Genomic DNA, 21,306 nt, shown 5'->3' with positions numbered 1-21,306 from the left:
ATACTCTTTAGGCATAATTCTTGTCCTGATGATGATCCTATGAATTATGTTAAAGGATCAAAACGCTGTCGACTTGTTGAAACACCATACATTTAAATGTATACCAATGTGATATGCGTATAATGGTGTAATTGAATTTCTGTCATTTTTTCATTTTCAGAAATCGTTCACTCTTTGCCTAAAAACTCCTTTCTCTGTCTCCTTATCACCCTATCGCTTTGCCAATTTGTGAGCGTGAGGGCACAGGCTTGTGTCTCACTCTTTTGAATGTAAGGTATTGTTTTGATTGCTTTATTATACAGTAAAGATTTGTGATCCCTGTCCGGCTGGACAAATCACCTTACTTAATATAGGTCCACTGTGTCTATATTTATTTTTCCTTTGACTCATATGTGCATGGGACCACTGTTGTTTGAGAAAAGTGATTGCTGTAAAACCATGACCGGATGGCATCCAAGAGGTGGTGCTGTTCTAGATGGGCAGAGTTACTTGTTGATCTTTGGCCAGGAACCGCAGAAGCATGATGGGCCTGACGTTGCTGATGTCATTCTGGCTGGCCATGGCTTTCTTCAGGTGAGCTAGTACTTTTTTGCCTGTTTCCAGCTGTCTGGAAGTTTCGTCTGAGGATGGAGGAGCTGATGAGTGTTGAAGCTGACTCTGATCAGTATGCTTCCCCATGTGGTGTACACAGGGGTCTGTACGGGACCCTGAGTGGATGATCTGCATGGTACTAGTAGTGTCATCTGTGGTGAGAGAAGTTCCAGTTTGTTAGGAGGTGGGAGCTCCTTTAGGTGGTTGCGCGATGATGCTCTCTACACTACGTTGGGGTCCTAGTTGGTGTAGATCTTGAGCATTTTGTTGTGGAAAGTCAGTAAAGTCGTCACAGAGAATCTTTGAAAAGATGATGGTGTTTGAGACTGAATTGTTGACTATGTTGAAGAAATCTTTGCCGGAATTGGAGCAGGATTCCAGTTTGAGCACGAGAACTATGACCATTTCTGTACTTCTCTCCTCTTCAGGTCAGCCACTGCATTAAATCTGAATAAATACACACCCAGCTTTGAGTTTGCTCTTTGTCTTTTAGGTATGCGTCCTCCGTGACATCAGGCATTTCGCCACCTGCGCTGCACCACAACAACAAATAGTGCTACAGTTGTTTTTGAGGAAATGCTGGAGTAAAGAGCCAAAGCACTGAATGGGGATAAGACCCCCACCCACTCAGCTTGCCTTTAAAAAAAAAAGTCTGGGCTGAGCCGCATAACTTACACTTGAAATTTAAAAAAAGCTAAAAAAAACTATGGATGTGCTACAGAAGCACTTCATGGTTTCTAATGAAGCTTGGGCATGCCCCTAAATGCTTCAGAAAACAAGAGCTTGTTTGTTGCCAAGGATGCCTCAGCAATCAATATTATGATTTTGCTAGAAACCTACTCCACGTGAAGAAATCTAAATATATTGTGCATTCTTCATAATCTGGTGTCTTGAAGACCAAATTCTCTGTGAACGTTTGCTGTATGAACCCTCCATCTGAGAGCAAACTTGTTGGGGTGAGAAAAAGCCTGTAGAAGCGTCACTGGCCTGTTAAGAATTGAACTTCAAATAAGCAGTGGCCCAACTTTTCATTTACTGTAGGCTCAGCAAAGGAAAAACTATTTTGGATTGTTTATCTAAATTAAAGCAAAGCAACAGCCTGCCTTCTAGTTGAGCATGATTTAAAAAGTTGCATCATTAACCAGCTATCTTCCGGAAACATGGAGGGATGAGGACAAAGTAGGGAAAGGTCCCGGCTATTGGAGGAAAACCCATTGAAGTCCCTGAGTCCAAGAGTCATGATATTCTGTACTTATGATATATGAACCAAAAGCGAACTACCTAGGTCCTGGTGAGAAGTTACTTTTTGCAATTAAATGAAGTGGTGTCGTGTGGTTCCTAAAAATACATAGGATCTGCTTGTATGGTGGACAACATAAACTGAGGAATTGGTGTCTAGACTGATTCCGGACAACCCCACAGGATATGTCTGCCTATAGACTGGCTAGTTCACAGTGACACAATAAACCCCCAAACCTTTTCAAGGAGCGAATAGTTTCTTGCAACCATTGAACAGGACAACCCTTGACCCTTCAGGGATCGTGAAAACAATCCAGTACTTTTCGCTCAGTCAATCGTGCTCACTTAGTCTCAGAGAGATGCACAGAATAAACGTTGGGGGACGTTTTCAATAAGCATTTATTAAACCAGCATCATTCAAGTATTAAACATGTTTGCTGCAACAATCAACAGAAGCAAAGGTAAGCGATCTACAAGCATAGAGTAAACCGAAGGGATAATTCTATTATGGTGCTAAAACAGAAAATATATGTTGCCATATATACTGGACAGTAATCAAGCGTTCTCCTACTGTGCGTACCCTACCTAAGTGTACCTATCATGTATGTAGGTATAATGCCAAGAATCCCCTAGGAAAGAGCCAAACCAATACCTGATGGGGAGAATGAAGGACACCGTTGTGGTCACGAGTTTAACACCCCACAAAGGGATGTCGGGCCGCTGCTTGTTGAAGCCTCAGCATGTAGGGACCTCCGTGTCAGCGTAAAAGAGTCTCCTCCGTCTATCCTTTGAAGGGGCAGTTCTTTTTTACCAAAAAGGTAGCCTCTGGGGTTCTACCACAATCGATATTTTGTGAGTACGATTATGTAGATGAGCCTAAATCAATCATTGTAATTATGCAAAGTAGCCCTGTCGCCCGAGGATGAAGATAGCGATGACTTTTGTACAGAGTATGTTAATCCTGTTATGTACGTCATGTGGAGAGGTTTAAGATATGATGCTAAGAATCCTCATGCATAAAGAAGGAGGCTTGTTTCCAGGAAACCAATCTACATTTATTCAGGACATAACTTGGTAAAAGGTCATTGCTAAAACAGTTATGCAGAGCAAGCTAGGACAAATGAAGGTAAAAGGTTATTTTGCTACTTAGGCCTAGGTTAAGAAACCTAAGTGGTACTTGACTAGCCACTGAATCCAACAACTCTGAAAACCCTAGCTTTTTTACTGCTCACTCTGCCTTTCTGTTTCTAAACTATCAACTGGCCCTATTTAGCACTGTGTGATTCTATGGAGGCTTCCTTTTCTAATTTGAATTGATTGCGCTTGTACATAAGCAATCTGACAGATTTCTAGCTGCAGATTCCTTACCATAGAATAATCCCAATGCGTCAGATTGGATCTGGCAATTTTTCGTGAGGGGTACACTTGCGTGCCCGTAGGTGGAGTCGTTTGGCTAAGCGTGACATCATCCGCGCTCTGACATCCGTTCTTTTCTTTCCTCCCCAGCAAGCACAGATCTACAGGTTTTTTTTTATACCTTTTGTCAAGACTTTATTGAGGTATACCTCCTGGTGTAGCAGGAAGGACTTTGTAGGTTGGTGGACCCACACCTTGTATATCTCTCATGCCTTAAGTGGAACCACGACCCGAAGGCCTGCCCTGACTGGCATGCCATGCATCCGAAAGGCCTTGAGGGAGAGTTCCATTAATCTTATAGCAGCTCAACTTGTGCAGCTCGAAGTCCTGGTCGAAAGGAAGGTCCTGGAGCCAGAGGACGTCATCACACACAATGACGTCAAGCCATACAGGTAAGTCGAAGTCCAGCAAGAAGTCAGTGTGCTTTGTGGGCAGAGCAAACGTAATTTCTTGCTTGTACGAAGCCACGCAGAGCTGACTGATGCCAGCTACTAGCACACTGGGGTACTGCTTGAGAGCAAGTCTGACACCGGAAGATAATTTTAAGGTAAGGATTCTGCAGCTAGTCTGTACCAGATATGGCATTACCGAAGGTTAGTAACTAACTCGCCTGTGCCACTGTTGACAAGTTTATCTGCAGTGAAGGTACTGCTATGTCTTTTTCTCAGTGGGGTGGGGCGTATGTAAGGTTTGGCTAGATTATAAATGTGATAATTTTCTTCTGCTTAAGTATCTTTAATGCAAATAATGAATATATACCCGTTCCTAATACAGCAGCAACTTCTACTGAAGGATATGACTTAAGCATGTTTTTGTATTTTCAGCGAAAGGTAGGGAAGAACTTCTGAGAATAAGTCTAAAAGAGCTGGAGCTGGCCAATGACGTTGACCTTGAATGCATAGCAAAAAACATGGACGGGTATTCTGGTGCAGATATTACAAATGTATGCAGGTATGTCCTTAATCCTTTGTGTGCACTAGATGGTATTTTAAATCAACTGCACAGTTTGCATGCTTGCTCTTGGGCTGCGAAATCTCTTGTAATACTGTTACGGTAATTTATTTTACCCAATCCTAGACAGCTTCTCAGAACTCTGTGAAGCACTGTAAAAATGCATGGCATCCATCTGTCTAATGTTAAAGTAGGTCTAAAGTTCTATCATTTAGCTGATGGGCAGTGTCAATATGTTTCCAACATTCCATCTCTTATCTTTCCCCACAGAGCCAAAATAACTGCACTTTTTCCAGTAGTTTGGACTTTTAAAGTGTCACCAGCTTGAGGGCCTCTTGACATCAAATTATCCAAAAACAAATATAGCATATGTGCAAAGGGTTCCCCATCTGATGAGCTGACCTTGATGGGCAGTGGCTTCAGTCCAATTTTGTGCTTTACTGTAGTTTTCCTTTTACTTAACTTTGTTGCCAATAGTATCCTGGGTTGTGAACTCATTGTGCAGACTCCTGTCAATGATCTCACAATGTCATTTGACTGTCTTGGCATTCCTGAATTCCGTGTGTTGATGTAACTTTCTCATTGCTAATAACTTGGAGAGGCAAAGGTAGAAATTTCCAAGCTGATTGAAGTAAGGTTTGATTCTGTAGTAGGGGATCTCTGTGTATAGTCATAATCTAGTGAATAGTCCCGCCCATGTGCGTGGACCCCGGCAAGCATAAATAATCTTATATTGTCAAAAAATGCAGAACTGCAAAGACACTTAAGAGAGAATTTAAAGACAAATAATGCAGCCTATATCCACAGGCTACACTGTCCAGTACTTCAACTAGAAATTCCACCAAAAAAACCACACACAACACAGCCTGCCCAGTTTCTTCCATAGAGAAACTTGCCTCTACCAGTAAAAGACTGGAATGATAGAGAGTAAGACATGGACAGACAAGCCCCATAGGCTGCCATTATGTGGCTTAAATAGGATACTGGGCCTTTAAGAGAACTTTCCAGAGCTTCACAGTATCCCAGAATGCACTGCAGGTCCCTTTTACTTTCAGTTCTTTTTGAAGGTGTAACAAGCCAGACCTGTAGCATTCCTTACATGAATATCTCTCTCCACCGGGGAGGCGGGCGGGCGCTTATGACTAACAGAGATACCCCTACTACAGAACTGGAGTTACAGGACAGAAACTACTCCTTCTGTAGTAGGGGATCTCTGTGTATAATCATCATCTAGTGAATAGAATGGCAAGCCCATCCCCACGCCAAAGCGGGGGTGGAGACACGAGAAATAACACCACTATTTTGCAAACAGATTTCTCAGCGAAGCCTGCCCAATCTGAGCGTCTGCCCTGGCATCAGTGTCCAGGTAGTAATGCTTAGCAAAGGTATGGATCGACTTCCAAGTGGCTGCCTTGCAGATTTCTGCAATTGGAACATTACGGAGCAAAGCCGTAGTGGCAGCTTTGTCCCTCGTGGAATGAGCCTTCGGTTTACCCCCTAAGATTTTATTAGCCTTTTTGTAACAGTTGTATGCAGGACACAATCCACCTAGATATGGACTGTTTAGAGGTAGCAAGACCCGTCCTGACTGATCCATAATTGATAAACAATTGGTCTGACCTACGAATATCTTTGGTCTTATCCAGATAAAATGTCAACACCCTCCTAACATCCAGGGAATGTAAAAACCTTTCCAACGCCTGCCAAGAGATAAGAGGGAGGACTTCCAGGAGATCCTCAAGGAGGGGATGCTGGTTTCGAACCAGGTCATCAGCACGGCTGCGGATGTCTCTCTTTTGGCTGCCCATGGGTAATGTTATGGGATCAACCAGCGAGGCCATGCTTGGCTCAGGCTCGCATCACTCAGCAGCGGGTGGCCAACCTGCCCTTCTCAGGGGAAACGCTTTTCGGCAAGCATGCCAACGATTAGATGGCCCGCATGAAGGCGGAGGCAGAGACCCTTACGGCTGTGGGCTTGGAGAAGCCCAAAGAGAAGAAGGCTTACCGACCATTCCAGAGACTGTTCGGTGCGCAGGGCAGAGGGAGAGGACAGACTTCGGGACAGCAGCAGCAGCGCTATTCCAATCATATATTTTATTTGGCAAGAGGGTCTCAAGCTATGGCATAACTCTAATTCCATTCCTGCTGTCCTGCCACGACTGGATAAAAAGTGCAAGGCACCTGCAAATTCACCTGCTTGTCTTATTGCACAGCCGAAACCTGATTCCATTATTACTCAAACAGCACAACGTCCTGCCAGGAATCCCTCGTCTCCGTTATCGGCTCCTCCGGACCATGAGGGAAGACGCCTGGATGCTATAGGTAAAAAGTTCTCCACTATGGCGGCAACTACGGTCCGGACAGGCAATTCTTTAGCTATCCTCTGCCATTATGACCGACAGATGTGGTCAGACATTTCTTCCCTCTTGGATTTGATACCAGAACCTGCTACGGCAGAAGTTCTGAAAATTCTTCGAGGAGGAAAGGATTTAATCTGAGATTATTCATTTTGCTGTTGATGTCTCTTCTACTGGCTTTCTCCAACTGGCAGGAGCAGCAGTCCTCTGGCGGCAGTGCTGGTTAAAAGCCACTTTTTTCCGTCAAGAGGTACTGATGAAGATATTGGAGATGCCTTATGACAGTGAATCCCTGTTTGGCCAACACATTGATGATTTCCTTCAGACGATCAAGAAGGACACCAACACTGCTTATGCTCTTGCCCCTCTTCAATTTAAAAAAACAGCCTTTTTGAGGTGAGAGGGGTCGTGGCCAACATTACTCCTCCCAGAATCAACAGTTGTACAGACAACCCTGGCAGCCTCTTAAATCCTCTTATAGAGGCAGAGATTCCTCCAAGAAACAATTACTTTTTCCATCTGCCACCCTCAATGCCTCCCACTCACACAAGGGTTGGAGGTCGAATATCCCGCTTCTACTCGGTGGTCAGAGATTACTACCGATCGATGGGTTATGGATATTGTGCACAAGGGCCACACTTTTGTAAACAAATTCCTCCCAATTTTCCACCCAGAGGTCCTCCTCCTACCCGTCTGAAGGAACTTTTAGATCAAATCACAATCTTGTTAAGAAAAGGCGCGATCGAAGTGGTTCCAAAACTACAACGGGCCACAGGTTTCTATTCAAGGTTCTTCCTCATACAGAAAAAGTTGGGAGAAAGGCCCCCCATTCTGGACCTACGCTCCCTAAACAAATATCTCAAGAAGCAAACATTCTGAATTTTCTCTTCAGGAGGTGTTTCATTACTATTCCAGGAGGAGTACATGACCGCACTGGACCTTTAAGATGCCTATTTTCATGTCCCGATCCTTTATTTACATTTTATGCGATTTTTATATAGTGCGAACTTTACCCGAAGGTGTGGGAGCGCTTTACAAAAGCTGTGTTACATAAGGACTTTGGATTACATGAGTTACATAAGAGATACAAAAGGAAAAAAAATTCAAATGTACAAGTTGTAAAGTCAGTCAAGGAAGACTTATAAACTCTAAAAACACATAGGAATGGTAGTAAGAACAAAGGTCTACTACAGTGGTTCCCAAACTTTTGACTCCTGAGGACCCCCATTGAGTTACCACTGGAAGCCGGGGACCCCCAAGCAATTTGTATGAGTTACATTTCAAACATTAAAACAGTAACTCGAAAAAAATACACACGTGTGCACACAAAACAAATACTCAAAGTACTAAGGATTTTGGGGCCAGATGTACGACCATTTCTTTTAGCGCCTCGCAATTGGCGACACATTGCAAGTGGCAAATTGCGAGTTGCTAAATGAAATGTACAACAGTGTGTTTAACACTGTTTGGGATTCCCAATGGGGTTGCAAATTGCGAGGTTCAATAATATTAATGAGCCTCTCGCAATTTGCGAGCCCATTGGGAAAGCCAGCCCTCCCAGCGATGTTGGCCTGCTGGCTTTGCAGGCCACCATGTCTCGGACTGTTTTTAAATAAAGCAGTTTAAAAAAAATGCAGCCTGTTTACCATGCATTTAAAAAAAAAAAAAATATATGAAACTTTTTCGTTTCATTTTCTAAGGGCAGGCAGAGTTCCCTGGGACCACTGCCTGCCCTAAATAATTTTGCATGCATTTGCAAAGGGGAATGGGTCCCCTGGGGACCACTTCCTATTTGCGAATGCATTACCATCTACTTGAAGTAATTGTGACCGTTTTGCGACCGCAAAACATTTGTACATGGTTTTGAGACTTGCTATTTGGAAGGGAATGCCCCTTCAAATTAGCAAGTTGCAAAACCTATTTAGAGCGTCTCAAACAAATTGACTCACAAATTTATGCTATGTACATGGCCCAATAGGTTTTTGCATGCGCAAACAGGGTCGCGCATATAAAAACGCGCATATAAAAACAGATCGTACATCTGGCTCTTAATATTTTATATTAAAGTAATAGCCCCTCTGTCACATTATTTTATTTGTTTTATAGCATCTCTCATACCATTGTAGGATGTCAGAGCACTGTACATCACCCACATATAGAGACTTTGAATCATACATGTAAATCAGTGTGTATATAAAATGTTTAAAGAGTGCTTGGTCTGGAAAAGCACAAACTCAGGATTCAGAACATGACACAGTGGCTAGCATTAACTTTAACATTAAAAATGTATTTCCACCCAAATATATCTTTTTAGCAGCATCAGGATAATGAGTAACTGGGACAAAATATAAGTTACTAACTGGTACCATGCAGTTTGCAAGCAGCCCTTTGATGACAGTTTATAGGTCCCTCTGCTAGATTACGGTTGTCACTTATGAAGTGCACAGTAACAAAAGAATCTCTGTGACAAAAGCAGTAACCACGAACCTAGGCACATAAAATACTGCTTTTTAAGATGCAGGTTACACGTTCTTTGCAGTAGGCACATTAACCCTCTGTGCTACATTAGTTAAATCAAAGCTGCCACTGAACAAAACTCTTCTCTCTCTCTCCAGCAGGTACATTAATCACTGGCATTCTCTTGACACTTTTATTGTTGCTGTAAAGCCGCTAAATATACAAGAAACGTTTCTGTGCTTTTAAAACTGTTTGCCTACGGACCCCCTGGGAATGTGTCACGGACCCCTGGGGGTCCGCGGACCACAGTTTGGGAAACACTGGTCTACTACATATGCTAGTGGTAAGAGTTCAATATATACAATAGTATCATGGGAACATAAAAAAACAGTACACAGTTTCATGCCGCAAGATAAGTGGGGTAAAGAGCGGGGTAGCTGGCAAAAGTAAAAGGGACGGAATGAGGAGCAGAGCAGGAGGAACAGGTAATGGTGAAAAAAAACTTCAAGGGAAACCAAAAATCTGAAAGACCAGTTATTTGGATTCCTTACCTTCGAATAACCCCCAGGCGTCAGACTGGATACGGAAAGTTTTTCGTCAGCAGTACCCCTGCACATCGGTAGGCGTCTTCTGCGGCTTCCCGTCCGTTGTCTGCGTTGTGATCGCTGGGATGATGTTGTCCGAGTACTTGGATGCCGCCCTCCCCGCTGACGTAATTTCTTATTTTTTCCAAGCCAGCAAGCACAGATCCGGGAAGAGCGTAACCTTAGTAATTTTTTGGCTAAAGTTTTGGACTTTTTTGGTCTATCTTTTTTGTCGAATCCTGGTGCCTGTAGGGATGCCCGGTTTTAAGCGGTGTGTCGCCTGTCACCGACTGATGTTGGTTACAGACCCCCACCGTCGGTGTCTCTACTGTCTAGGAGCCGACCACGATGACCAGTCGTGCCCCGACTGCCGGACCTTAACGTCGAAGGCTAGGCGGGAGCGGTCCCGCAAGCTGCTAGAGATTCGGCAGTTGGCTCCGCGCCGCTCAAGGTCCCAGGCGAGGAGGAGGAGAGGAGGAGGAGGAGGTGGTGGGACCGGTCGCGGAGCCGGAGTCATCACCGCTCATCGGGATCCAAGATCTCTCACTCCGGTAAGTCGAGGCATGGGAAGAGGTCGAAGAAACCCCATCATTCTTCGACCTCCGCTCGCTGGTTGCGCGACTCTGCCGAGGATTCAGGTGGCGTCGCCCGCGCAACTTCGGCGGAGCCCGCGCAATTGCATCCAGCCCCACACCCTCCGGTCCCTGGGCTCAATGCGACTCCAGAGCAGATTCGAGACTTCTCATGGCCATGAGGATTCTTTCTGCCATTGGGCCCCGCCTTCGGGCCTCGCGGGCCCGACTGAGCGTCCTAACCCTGTGTTGCCGGCGGCTTTGGCCCCGCCGCCGACTTCGGTCCTGGCACCGCAAGACCCCGTGGGATCCAGGCCTCGATCCCGGTTGACGCCGGCTGACCTTACGACTCCTTCACCGGCGCCGATCCCCCACTGAGCCAACTCCGGCTCTCTCCTCTGGCAACGCCGGCCGGGTTTCAGCCCGGGCACGGCGTTGGACCGTCTCAGACGCGTGAATTGTTCACCTATGCCCCTCCTCTGTCATTTCTGCCTGTTTTACTAGGACACGGATGAAGGGGAGGACTGGGAGGGGTCTGAATACCCTCTGGCACAGCAGTGCCAGTTAAGTCAGGACTGGGCAGATGAGTTAGAGGGGGCCAGTAGTCTAGACACTTTGCCTGACACTGGTTTTCTCGCTCCTCCTTCCGTGGCTATGGAGGAGGGAGCCACTTTTGCTGTGGTGCTACGCAAGGCGGGCAAGACCTTGGGTTGCCTGCAGCAGCCGTGAAGCCTAATCTCCTCGCCGAGGTGCTTCAACCGCCAGTAACCTTTTCGGAGCCATTACTGCAGTTTAATGAAGCCCTCACTGACGTTCTGTTGGGCACTTGGTCCAAGCCCATCACAGTTTCCCCTGTGGATCGGAACGTGGCCCGGCGCCACCGCCCAGCTCTGGGCGATCCCCTGCGTTCGAGGCATGTGGGCTGCTGAATTCATATCTGTGCATAGTCCGCCACCTAGTGTTGGGTCCGGATGATTGCACATTGTTGTCCTGGAAGAGTCTTCGAAGTATCACGAGATAGGTGGCTCCTCCCCTGGACTACAGTGCGCATGGGCATCGCCTCCATCCCCAGATTGTTTTTTTCCGCCATCGGGTTCGGATGTGTTTTCGGTTCCCTCTATCGGAACCGACATTTGTTCGACTTTTACTCGAGACCAAAAGGTCTTTAGGCTGGGCGTCGGTATAGTTGCGTTCGGGTTTCTTACTGGCTCTCAGCTCCGATCTCCTACTGCCCTTCCACGTGCTTTCGACGCGGACGGGCCTACACTACACCCTTTGCTATGGAGCGGACTCCATTCAAGAAGTGTCCGCTGTGTCACTCTAAATATTCGCACCTCGACGTGCACCCCGTGTGCAATACATGCTTGTCACCGGATCACCGTGAAGACACCTGCATGGCGTGTTCAAAGTTTAGGAGTAAGAAAACTTTGAAGATTCGCCGGGCTAATCGACTCCAGGCTCAGTTGTCGGCTTCGGCACCCCCGCCTGATGACATCTTCCAGGAATCTGTCGAGGAAGAAGACGACGTACAAGGGTCGGACTCTAACCCCGCGTCCGAGGAAGAGACCTACGACGCGGATGAGGAGGCCTACGATGAAGTCTCCGGCGAGGTAGGGGACGACGAACTGGCTTGTGCCACGATGGGGGATAGCTCAGAGGAAGAGCATCCCCAAACAGACTCCGGGGTTACTCCCCGTCATACGGCCCAGGTCGAGGGATCGCCTTCGGGCCTTACCCAAGATCTAATTATGAGTCCTACGTCCCCGCCTCCGGGCCCGGTCACGGACATTTCTAACAAGAAAACGAAAGTGAAGCCAACTGGTCTCGCACCCTCGGATGCGAAACCGAAACCGAAAGTGGCGTTGGTGAAGAAGGTTCTGGAGGCGTCAACTTCCACGAAACCCAAAATGGCCGACTTGAGGAGCCACGCCAAAATGGCCGACCAGAAGAGCCGCGCCAAAATGGCCGACCCGAAGCCCTCTGGGTCGGCGCCGAAGGTGAAGGCATCCGACGCGGCTGCGTCGGCACCGAAAGGGGTCGCGGACCCGAAGACGGCTTCGAAGAAGCGTCATGCCGACGGTGCAACAGGCCATGGGGCGTCGGCACCGAAGAAGAGGCTTACCGGAGACCGGGCTCTCGGAGACGAAGAATCGCTCGAGACGGTTAAGCCCTCGGCATCCCTTACAAAGAAGGTGGGAGAATCCTTACGGCGGCTCCAACAGTCCTCTGTGGTTCCCAGCCAGGACACTGTAGTGCCTAGGCCCACGCCGAAGCCTGCCAAGGACCAAACGCCCATTCGTTTTACCCTTCCTCCCAAGTCGGCGCCGAAGGCCTTCGCGCCTAAGCAGAGCGGACACTCTCAGGAAGTATTGACGCCGAAGGCTGCCTTGGTGGTGTCGAAGCTTCGGCTCCAGCCGCTTGCGGTGGAGGAACGTCGTGAGGTGATCATCGACGCCAACACCGGAAAATTGTCGCTCCTCAAAAGAAAGATCACGTCGGAGCCGGCCTTGGAACCCTTTAGGATTCCACTCAAGAACAAAAGCTACTCTGCGGACTCTTCGGCTCTAATGGAACCTCTGTCTCCACAAGCCCTGGAACACTCGCCGGCCCATTCCCCCGTGCCTGATGTGGACGAGGAAGAGGCCGAGTACAACTATCCTGCGTACTCTGATCCGGAAGAGGAGCAGGTGCCCTGGACAGCAGGAGGCGACACAGACGACCCGCAGTCGGGGCAGGACACTCAACTTTTCGCCGCAAAGACGTCCCCGACAGAGGACTCGGCGGCGTTCAATGCATTAATAGAGAGAGCTGCAGCGAACCATGACGTCGAACTGCACTCAGACCCCGTGGATGCAGACTTCTTAGTCGACACCTTCTCGGTAGCCGAAAAACAAGTCAAGACACTACCGATGCTTAAAGGGGTGCTGAAGCATGCACAGGAGGTATTCAAGGAGCCCACCCGGGCGCGGGTGGTCAATCCTCGCATCGACAGGAAATATAAAGCGGCGCCAACGGATCCCACGTATATTAAGGGACATTTGCCATTGGACTCCCTGGTGGTGTCCAACGCTCGGAAGAGGGCGAATTCGCAGACTACTGGTGATGCTCCTCCCCCAGACAAAGAGTCCAAGATCTTTGAGGCATCAGGCAAACGCATTGCTGCACAGGCAGCGAACATCTGGAGGATCTCTAACACTCAAGCCCTGCTTGCACGTTATGATAGGGCCCATTATGACACATTAGAGGCCATACTGCAACACTTGCCTGACCAATACAAGGAGGCGGGGGAGATGCTCATTCAGGAGGGCAAACTCATTACGAATGCATCCATCAAATGTGCCCTAGATGTGGCAGACACTGCCTCCAGGGCTATCAATACAAGCGTGTTACTTAGGCGCCATGCCTGGCTTCGAATTTCTGGGTTCAAACCCGACATACAAACCACAATACTGGGTCAGACAGTGAATCCTGACCATCTGTTCGGCCCTGAGGTGGATGCCTCCCTAGAAAAGATGAAAAAAGATACCGAAACTGCCAAATCTATGGGGGCTTTACAAAGTCAGCAGTTTCGGGGTGGTTCCTTTCGCCGCTCCAATTCAAGAGGCACCTCGAGAGGCCAGGCATCCCAGTCCACGCAATACTACAAGGGTAACACCCAGTCCTCGTATAACAACAACAAGGGCAGAGGTGGCTACAGAGGCAATAATATCAAAGGCAGGGGACGTGGAAACAATGCCTCCAGGTCCACCACCTCCAACAAGCAGTGACGTCTTGTCACTTCCCCCCGATCACACAACACCTGTCGGGGGGAGACTCCAGCAGTTCCTGCCGGCGTGGAGGTCCATCACCACGGACAGGTGGGTGAGGTCTCTTATCCAGTACGGGTACTGTCTAGAACTTACGTCCATTCCACCGGACATACCGCCAAGAAGCCGTGCTATGTCCGGCGAGCACTTGACCTTGTTGCAGCAAGAAGTACTGGTCATGCTGCAAAAAGGGGCGATAGAGCTCGTTCCATTGCAAGAACGGGGAACGGGGGTTTACTCCCTGTATTTTCTGATCCCCAAAAAGGACGGATCGCTCAGGCCGATTTTGGACCTCAGGCCCCTGAACTGGTACATCAACTCGGAGCACTTCCATATGCTCACGTTGCAGCAGGTGCTTCCCCTGCTTCAACAGGGGGACTTCCTAGCAACGCTGGATCTGAAGGATGCCTATTTCCACATTCCCCTGCATCCTTCCCACAGAAAGTATCTCAGATTCACGATCTTAGACCAGCATTACCAGTTCAGAGTCCTGCCGTTCGGGGTCACCACGGCACCAAGAGTCTTCACCAAATGTCTAGCGACTGTGGCGGCGCATCTCCGTCGCCAGCACGTCCATGTCTTTCCATACCTAGACGACTGGCTTATTCAGGCAAAGACGGAACGGCAGTGCGTAGACCACGTGTCACGCACCATTCACCTCCTGCACGATCTGGGATTCTCTCTGAACTACCCAAAGTCCCATCTCCAGCCCGCCCACGTGCGACAGTATCTGGGCGCGACAATCGACACTCTGGCAGAGTCCTGACTCCATATCAACCTTCTGGAGCTGCGGGCAATCAGACTTGCACTGAAGGCATTCCTTCCCTCTGTCCGGGGCAGTGTAGTGCAGGTGTTCACTGACAACACCACCGCCATGTGGTATTGCAACAAACTGGGCAGGGTGGGGTCAGGAGGCTCTGCGCCTCCGGACATGGACATGGCTGGAACGTCAGGGCATCACCTTGATGGTTCAACACCTGGCAGGTTCCCTGAACACCATGGCGGACGAACTTAGCCGTCGGTACATGAGCAATCACGAGTGGTGTCTGAACTCGGACGTGATGCAAGGTCTCTTTCCGCAGTCGGGAGAGCCTTGGTTAGATCTATTCGCCACTGAAGAGAACGCGCAATGTCATCAGTTTTGCACGTTGGAGTTTCCAAGGCCGCTCTCGCTCGGAGACTCTTTTCGTAGCGAGTGGTGTTGAAGTCTGTTATACGCCTTTCCGCCTATACCACTTCTGCCCAGAGTGCTGAAGAAGATCAGGAGCGACCAGGCCCAAGTCATTCTTGTGGCTCTGGACTGGGCACGAAGATACTGGTATCCCGAGCTACTCAGTCTGTCAATTGATCCCCGATCCGTCCTCTTCAAGAAGATCTTCTGTAGCAACAGGGGATGGTCCTCCAAACCTGTCCAGCCTCCACCTCCATGGGTGGAGATTGAGCGGCGACAGTTGATGCCATTTGACTTGCCTCCTGAAGTCTGTGATGTCATTCTGGCAGCCAGGCGTCCCTCCACAAAAACGGTTTACACCTGCAGGTGGAACAAATTTGTGGCATGGTGCACAGCAAAGGCTGTGGATCCCCTTTCCTCTCCTCTTTCTGAGGTTCTCCTCTTTCTTCTTTTCCAGGCCCAGCAGGGCTCTGCTCTGGGCACCATCAAGCGATACTGTTTCATCCTTCTTGAGGCTTTCTGATCAGCCTGAAGTACCGGAAAATTATTTACCACCTCCAGATTAGTTATATCCACAACCAGTCCCATTCCCATTACCAATAATCAGTCCGTTGGCAGTGTAGAAGGTCCAAGCGTTTATTATAACAAACAAACTCTGCCAGAGGAGCTCCTTGCAACCTAACCCCACGAGGTCCGCCAAGAAGACTGCTGGCACATTGTCAGAACATCACATATATACAGTTGCATTCTCGAAACCGTTACCCAAGATGGAAAAATACAAGTTGGTACAGGTTGGTGCAAAAGGAAAGACCATATATGGGAGACAAAGCGCTCTTGGTTTAGCTCATCCTAGATTTGCAAGGTCGGACGGGTGACTCCCTTCTGCTAACTCCGAGGCAGTCCGCCCCGCACCCCACCGGAATGTGCCTATCAGGCCTCCACCTGCTACCTACAACCTTGACGGGCCTAACGAGCTGAAACACCAGTTTTTTCAACAGTTGTGCTATTTCTCAGGAGAACGACTTCGGTGAAAGAATTGGATGGGTCTGTTAATGCAGGGCATCGAGCTAGGCCACAAAATGGCGTTGGTCAAGTCAAGCAAGCGTAAAGCGGCGCAAGTTAGAACTCTGAAATACTGCAATACGAATCCGTGCTAGTGTTTGCGTATGTGTATTAAGTAATTTAGATACATCATGCTAATTCTAAAGTGTCGATTATATGCTTTGCGTAACCGGAAATCCATTCCGGTTCCTCAAGCCTTCTCTCTTCAAGTCCCCTGTTTTAAATATATTATTGAAGGGCATTACTCACATGTTTCCTCCTGTTCCCTTCATAATGCCTCAGTGGGACTTGAATCTGGTGTTAACCTATCTGATGTGTGCTCCGTTTGAGCCACTCCATAACTGTCCTCTTCGCCTTCTGACTCTCAAAACTGCTTTCCTGGTTGCCATCTCCTCTGCCAGAAGAGTGAGTGAGCTCCAGGCTCTTTCTTCTAAGCCTCCTTTCCCCTCTGTCCATACGGACAAAGTTGTTCTGAGGACTTGTCCTTCTTTTCTGTCCAAGGTGGTTACTGTCTTTAACATTGGCCAGTCCATTACTTTGCCCACCTTCTTTCTGCCTCTGCATCCTTCGAAAGAGGAAGAGAGGCTCCACCGTCTGGACCCAATACGTGCGCTTTCCTTTTACCTGAACCGCACATGACAGTTCGGGGTGGACGATCAACTTTTTATTAGCTACGTGAGCGCTAAGAAGGGACGGGCGGTGCACAAACGGACCATCTCTCGGTGGGTCGTTTTGTGCATAAAGTTCTGTTATTCCTTGGCTAAAAAGGACCCTCCTGAGGGGCTGCACGCCCATTCCACTACGGCCACGGCGGCTACTACTGCCCTGGGATGGGTAGTCCCTTTGCAGAACATTTGTCAGGCAGCTATGTGGGCCTCACTGCACATGTTTGCCAAGCACTACTGCCTTGACAGCCAAGTCCGGAGGGATGGCTTCTTTGGCCGTTCGGTTCTCCAGGACTTTCTGGTGTGATCTTGGTTTGCAGACCTACCACCGGGGTTGGTATTGCTGGGGTATCTGTTCTAAGGATAGGAATCTAACTAACGTGTTTCTTTCAGATGCACAAGCTACTTACCTTCTGTAATGATATATCTGTAAGAAACATTAGTTAGTTAGATTCCTTACCGCCCCACCCATCCTCCCCATTCTGCGAACTGATATCTAGGGTTAAGGTCATCCCTTTCAGGGCCCTAGTTTCATGGCACCATTGTCTGTTTCTTGCATTGCTCTGCATTCCTGGCGCGGAAAGCTATGTACAGAACTGACGTCAGCGCGAGAGGGCGGCGTCTAAGTACTCAGTCTTCCCGGCAATCACGGACGCGGAGCTGCAGACGATGGCTACCGATGCGCAGGGGTACTGCTGACAAAACTTTCCGGATCCAGTCTGACGCCTCGGAGTTATTCTAAGGTAAGGAATCTAACTAATGTTTCTTACAGGTAGATCGTTCCCGAAGGTAAGTAACTTGTGCGTCACAGCTAATGTCAGCAAAACTATCAGCAAAACCAGTTGGGGGACCCGCAAACAAAATTACCAAAGTAGAGTTCAGATTTTGCAATAAAATCATTTTGGACTAGGAAAAGGCGGGGGGGTCAGCGAGCACGGAAGGCAGGTGACGGCCAGAGGGCATAGTCCCCAGCCCATCTCAGCAGCCGCCAGGGCAGCCCAGCGGGGAATCGGCAGCGTTGAAATGGATACGCGATCGACTGAGACCCCGCCTATCTATCCCAGAGACAATTGTCCCAAGATGAAGAAGCAGTGTTAGAATTGGGCCTTGAATTCGCCCCGAATAAACAAACTGACTTTACCAGACTAAAATTAGAAACTATTGAATTTTACTGAAAGATCGGTTGAAGTAATTTTTTTCCGGCAAAGACTACAAAAGCAATAGTGAAGTTGCTGGGCTGTCTAACAAATAAAAGTTCGTTCCACCAACTCTAACTGTTGCTAAATAAATTGTGGCCTAAGAACAGGTTATCTTGTCTGCAATTAACCAATTGGAGAAAAAGAACACTTTCCTTAAACTAAACATATCTGTGAGACAACATATGGCCATCAATGAGCTGGTGAATAATACAACTGTAGTTATCAAACCAGGCCGATAAGGGCGGAGCCATAGTGATCTGGCCCAGAGAGATATATTTAAAAGAAGGCAGGAACCAAGTGTACAACCAAGAATGGTACCGCCAAGTCAGAGAAGACCGCTCAAGACCAACACAAGAACTAATAGCCGAAATACTAAAGATCTGCATGGACAGTGGCTTTTTGGGACCTAAAGAGTTAGACTATCTTTTCAAAAAATTTCCAAGGATTCCAGTAATTTATTTTCTGCCGAAGATTCATAAGAGGCTCAATGACCCTCCAGGGAGACCGATTGTGTCGGGAAGTTATTCCCTCTTGGAGCCCATTTCAAAATACTTTTTTTTCTTGAAGCCTTTAAAGGATGTGCCATCATGTCTAAGGGACACAACTTATTTTTTTCCCCAAAGTGGAAGGTCAAGAGTTGGATGACCAAACGCAATGGATAGTTTCCTTTGATATAACCTCGTTGTACACACAGATACCCCAAGATGAGGCGTTACAAGTAATTGAAGCGTACTTGAAAGATAGACCACGTCCTTACAGGGTGCCAACCACATTTATTGTACAACTAGCTGAGGTTGCACTCCGAAAAAACTACTTCAAGTTTGAAGATTCGTTCTTTATTCAGGTGAAAGGGTCCGCCATGGGTTTTCCCTTTGCTCCAGAAATGTTGGTTCTCTTCATGGACAAGTATGAAGATATATTAATTTTTAAGAACAATCCGTTCAAAGATTTTTTTTTTACAGTGGCTGCGTTATATATACAATTTGTGTCTACGGCAAGGCTCTCATGAATAATTGGAAAGTTTCCATGGTTGATTGACTATTCGCCACAAAGATATAAAATTTAGCCTGAACTAAAGTAAAACCTGTATGACATTGCTGGATGTGGAGGTCTCCCCACATGAGAATTGGTTGACTACTTCACTGCACTGAAAACCCACTGACAAAATACCATCCTACACCACAAGAGTGCTCACCCCAGAAGTCTGAAAGAAAACCTTCGGTATGGTCAGCTTTTGCAGATTAGACTAAATTGTTCAAGAAAATCTGACTACGAGCAGCATGCAGCCATCTGTTGTGATCAAATGTTTAAGAGGGGATATCCGAATTAGATGTTAAAACATGCTATAAAAAGAGCATGGTACACACCTCGTGAAGCAGTTTTACAAAAGAAAGAAATTACCATTTGAAAGACTGGTTTGTGTCACAACGTTTGGCCCAGATACTAATAAATTTAAGCAAATTGTCTTAAGGCACTGGCATCTGTTAGAAAACTTAGATTGCCCCCTTCAGACGCCTTTATTTACCATGAAGAAAAATCAGAACACTGGCCAACAAATTGTAAAGGCAGACCTCTTTCCTACACCGAAAGGGAATCTACGATCACAATGGCAACTTAAACGAGTTGTGGGACATTGTAAATGTGGAAACTGCTCCGTATGTGACACCACAATAGAAGGGTCTGAATTTGAACATAATACCATCAGATGCTGACACTCCATTTACAAATTGCAAAAAATGTTGTTTATGCTGTCCTTTGCCCATGCTTGAAGTTATACATAGGTAAGACAAATCAGCAGAATGACCAATGCATCACACATCGGTCAAGAATAAAAAAGAAAGTACTAACAGCACCCATGGTTGAGCATTTGAAAAATCCCATAGTGAAAAGGATTTCAAGTGGACAGTTTTATTTGCCTTGGACACAACGAAAATGCTAATTGAAATTGACACTACTTAAGTTAAAAAGGAAGTTTATTTGATATTAAAATACAATAGTGCAGTCACAGGACTCAACGGAATGACAGAACTGTCTAGAGCATAATGCATTGCCTTTCAAACTGCAATACCCAGAATGCACCTGTCAGAACGCTCTCCCCCGTTTTGCATCGCCATTGGCTGCCTTTGCCTAACTACAATTCCCAGGAAATTAAGCACAGCGTCAAGCGCATTCTATGTTCTGAGAAATTCCCTCAGCTGTGTAATGTGCCTTTATGCCGGTCGAAAAATATTGGAGTGCTCCGGTTAAGCTGTTGAAAGTAAGTGTTGCGAAACCAAACAGCGTCCACTCTCGCTGCATCTCGCGGGCTGTTAAAATGGGTAACTGACAAAAACCATTCTTTTAGGAAATGGGAACGCGTGTGGATTGATGTCCGCGTGGCTCTCGATACTTCTGCATTTACCAAGGTAAATGTTGAGTCTTTTCAAAGTTAAACCAAACATTTGAAAGGTTAATTGAGCTGCAATAAGTATTCGCTGGAGCTCAACCTTTTTGTGTCGTTACAGATAAACATGCGATGCCTTAAACTTTCAGCAAAACAACAAACCCCATTCCCAGAGTTCAAAAGTAAATACAGACCATTGATGCCTCACGAAAGCGAAACTATGATTTCAACTAATTTTCGGGTTATATAACAAGGGAACCCTCTAGGTGTTTAAGGACCTGGGGTAGCAATTTTTGCAACACAATGGAAAACTTGTGTGTAACTATTTCGACATGTGAAATAGTTACACACAAGTTTTCCATTGTGTTGCAAATCGTGTGTTTACTATATAAGGACAGCTTTGTTTAATTTTACTAATGTGCCCCCAGACAGACTGGGACTAGGGTAAGAAAGCAGGACCTTCCAGACACCTTTTGTATGGGGAAACTAACATCTTCCACTTCAAAACAGGCACATAGTATAAATACTGGACCCTCAGACCTCTTCAGATCACATCTGGACCTGTGGACTCTGCCAGGAAGGACTGCCCAGCTATGAATGCTGCTCTGCTGACCAAGGACAGCTTTGCTATCCAAAGCCTGCTGTTGCTAGCCTTCCTGTTTTGGAAACGGACTCCAGGAAATCTCCTAGGATTAGTCAGCTACTGGCCTTGTGTTCAAGCCACCGGGACATAACCGGCTTCTTCGATGTCAACGCAACTTCATACAGCTAGATTCTGGCCCAGCTTGACTGATGCTTACACATTGCAGCACAAGTCCTCGCAAGCCTTGGCGGTTTTCTTGACGCTGAAACA

General features: G+C 47.1%; 1 protein-coding gene across 2 annotated transcripts in view; it reads left to right on the top strand.

The window, feature by feature from the left end:
- The window catches only part of KATNA1 (katanin catalytic subunit A1), a 223,708-nt gene that overhangs the window by 186,042 nt on the left and 16,360 nt on the right, over nt 1-21,306 (top strand). For both annotated transcript variants that reach the window (XM_086927296.1, XM_086927295.1), the window contains exon 10: nt 4,071-4,197. In XM_086927296.1, the coding sequence (XP_086783422.1) occupies nt 4,071-4,197 (127 nt within the window). The remainder of the gene's footprint in view (nt 1-4,070; nt 4,198-21,306) is intronic.

Source organism: Lissotriton vulgaris, chromosome 6 (assembly GCF_964263255.1).
Source record: "Lissotriton vulgaris chromosome 6, aLisVul1.2, whole genome shotgun sequence".
Lineage (NCBI taxonomy): Eukaryota > Metazoa > Chordata > Amphibia > Caudata > Salamandridae > Lissotriton > Lissotriton vulgaris.
The sequence above is the reverse complement of the archived record's forward strand: the minus strand, read 5'-3'. Positions and strand labels throughout refer to the sequence as shown.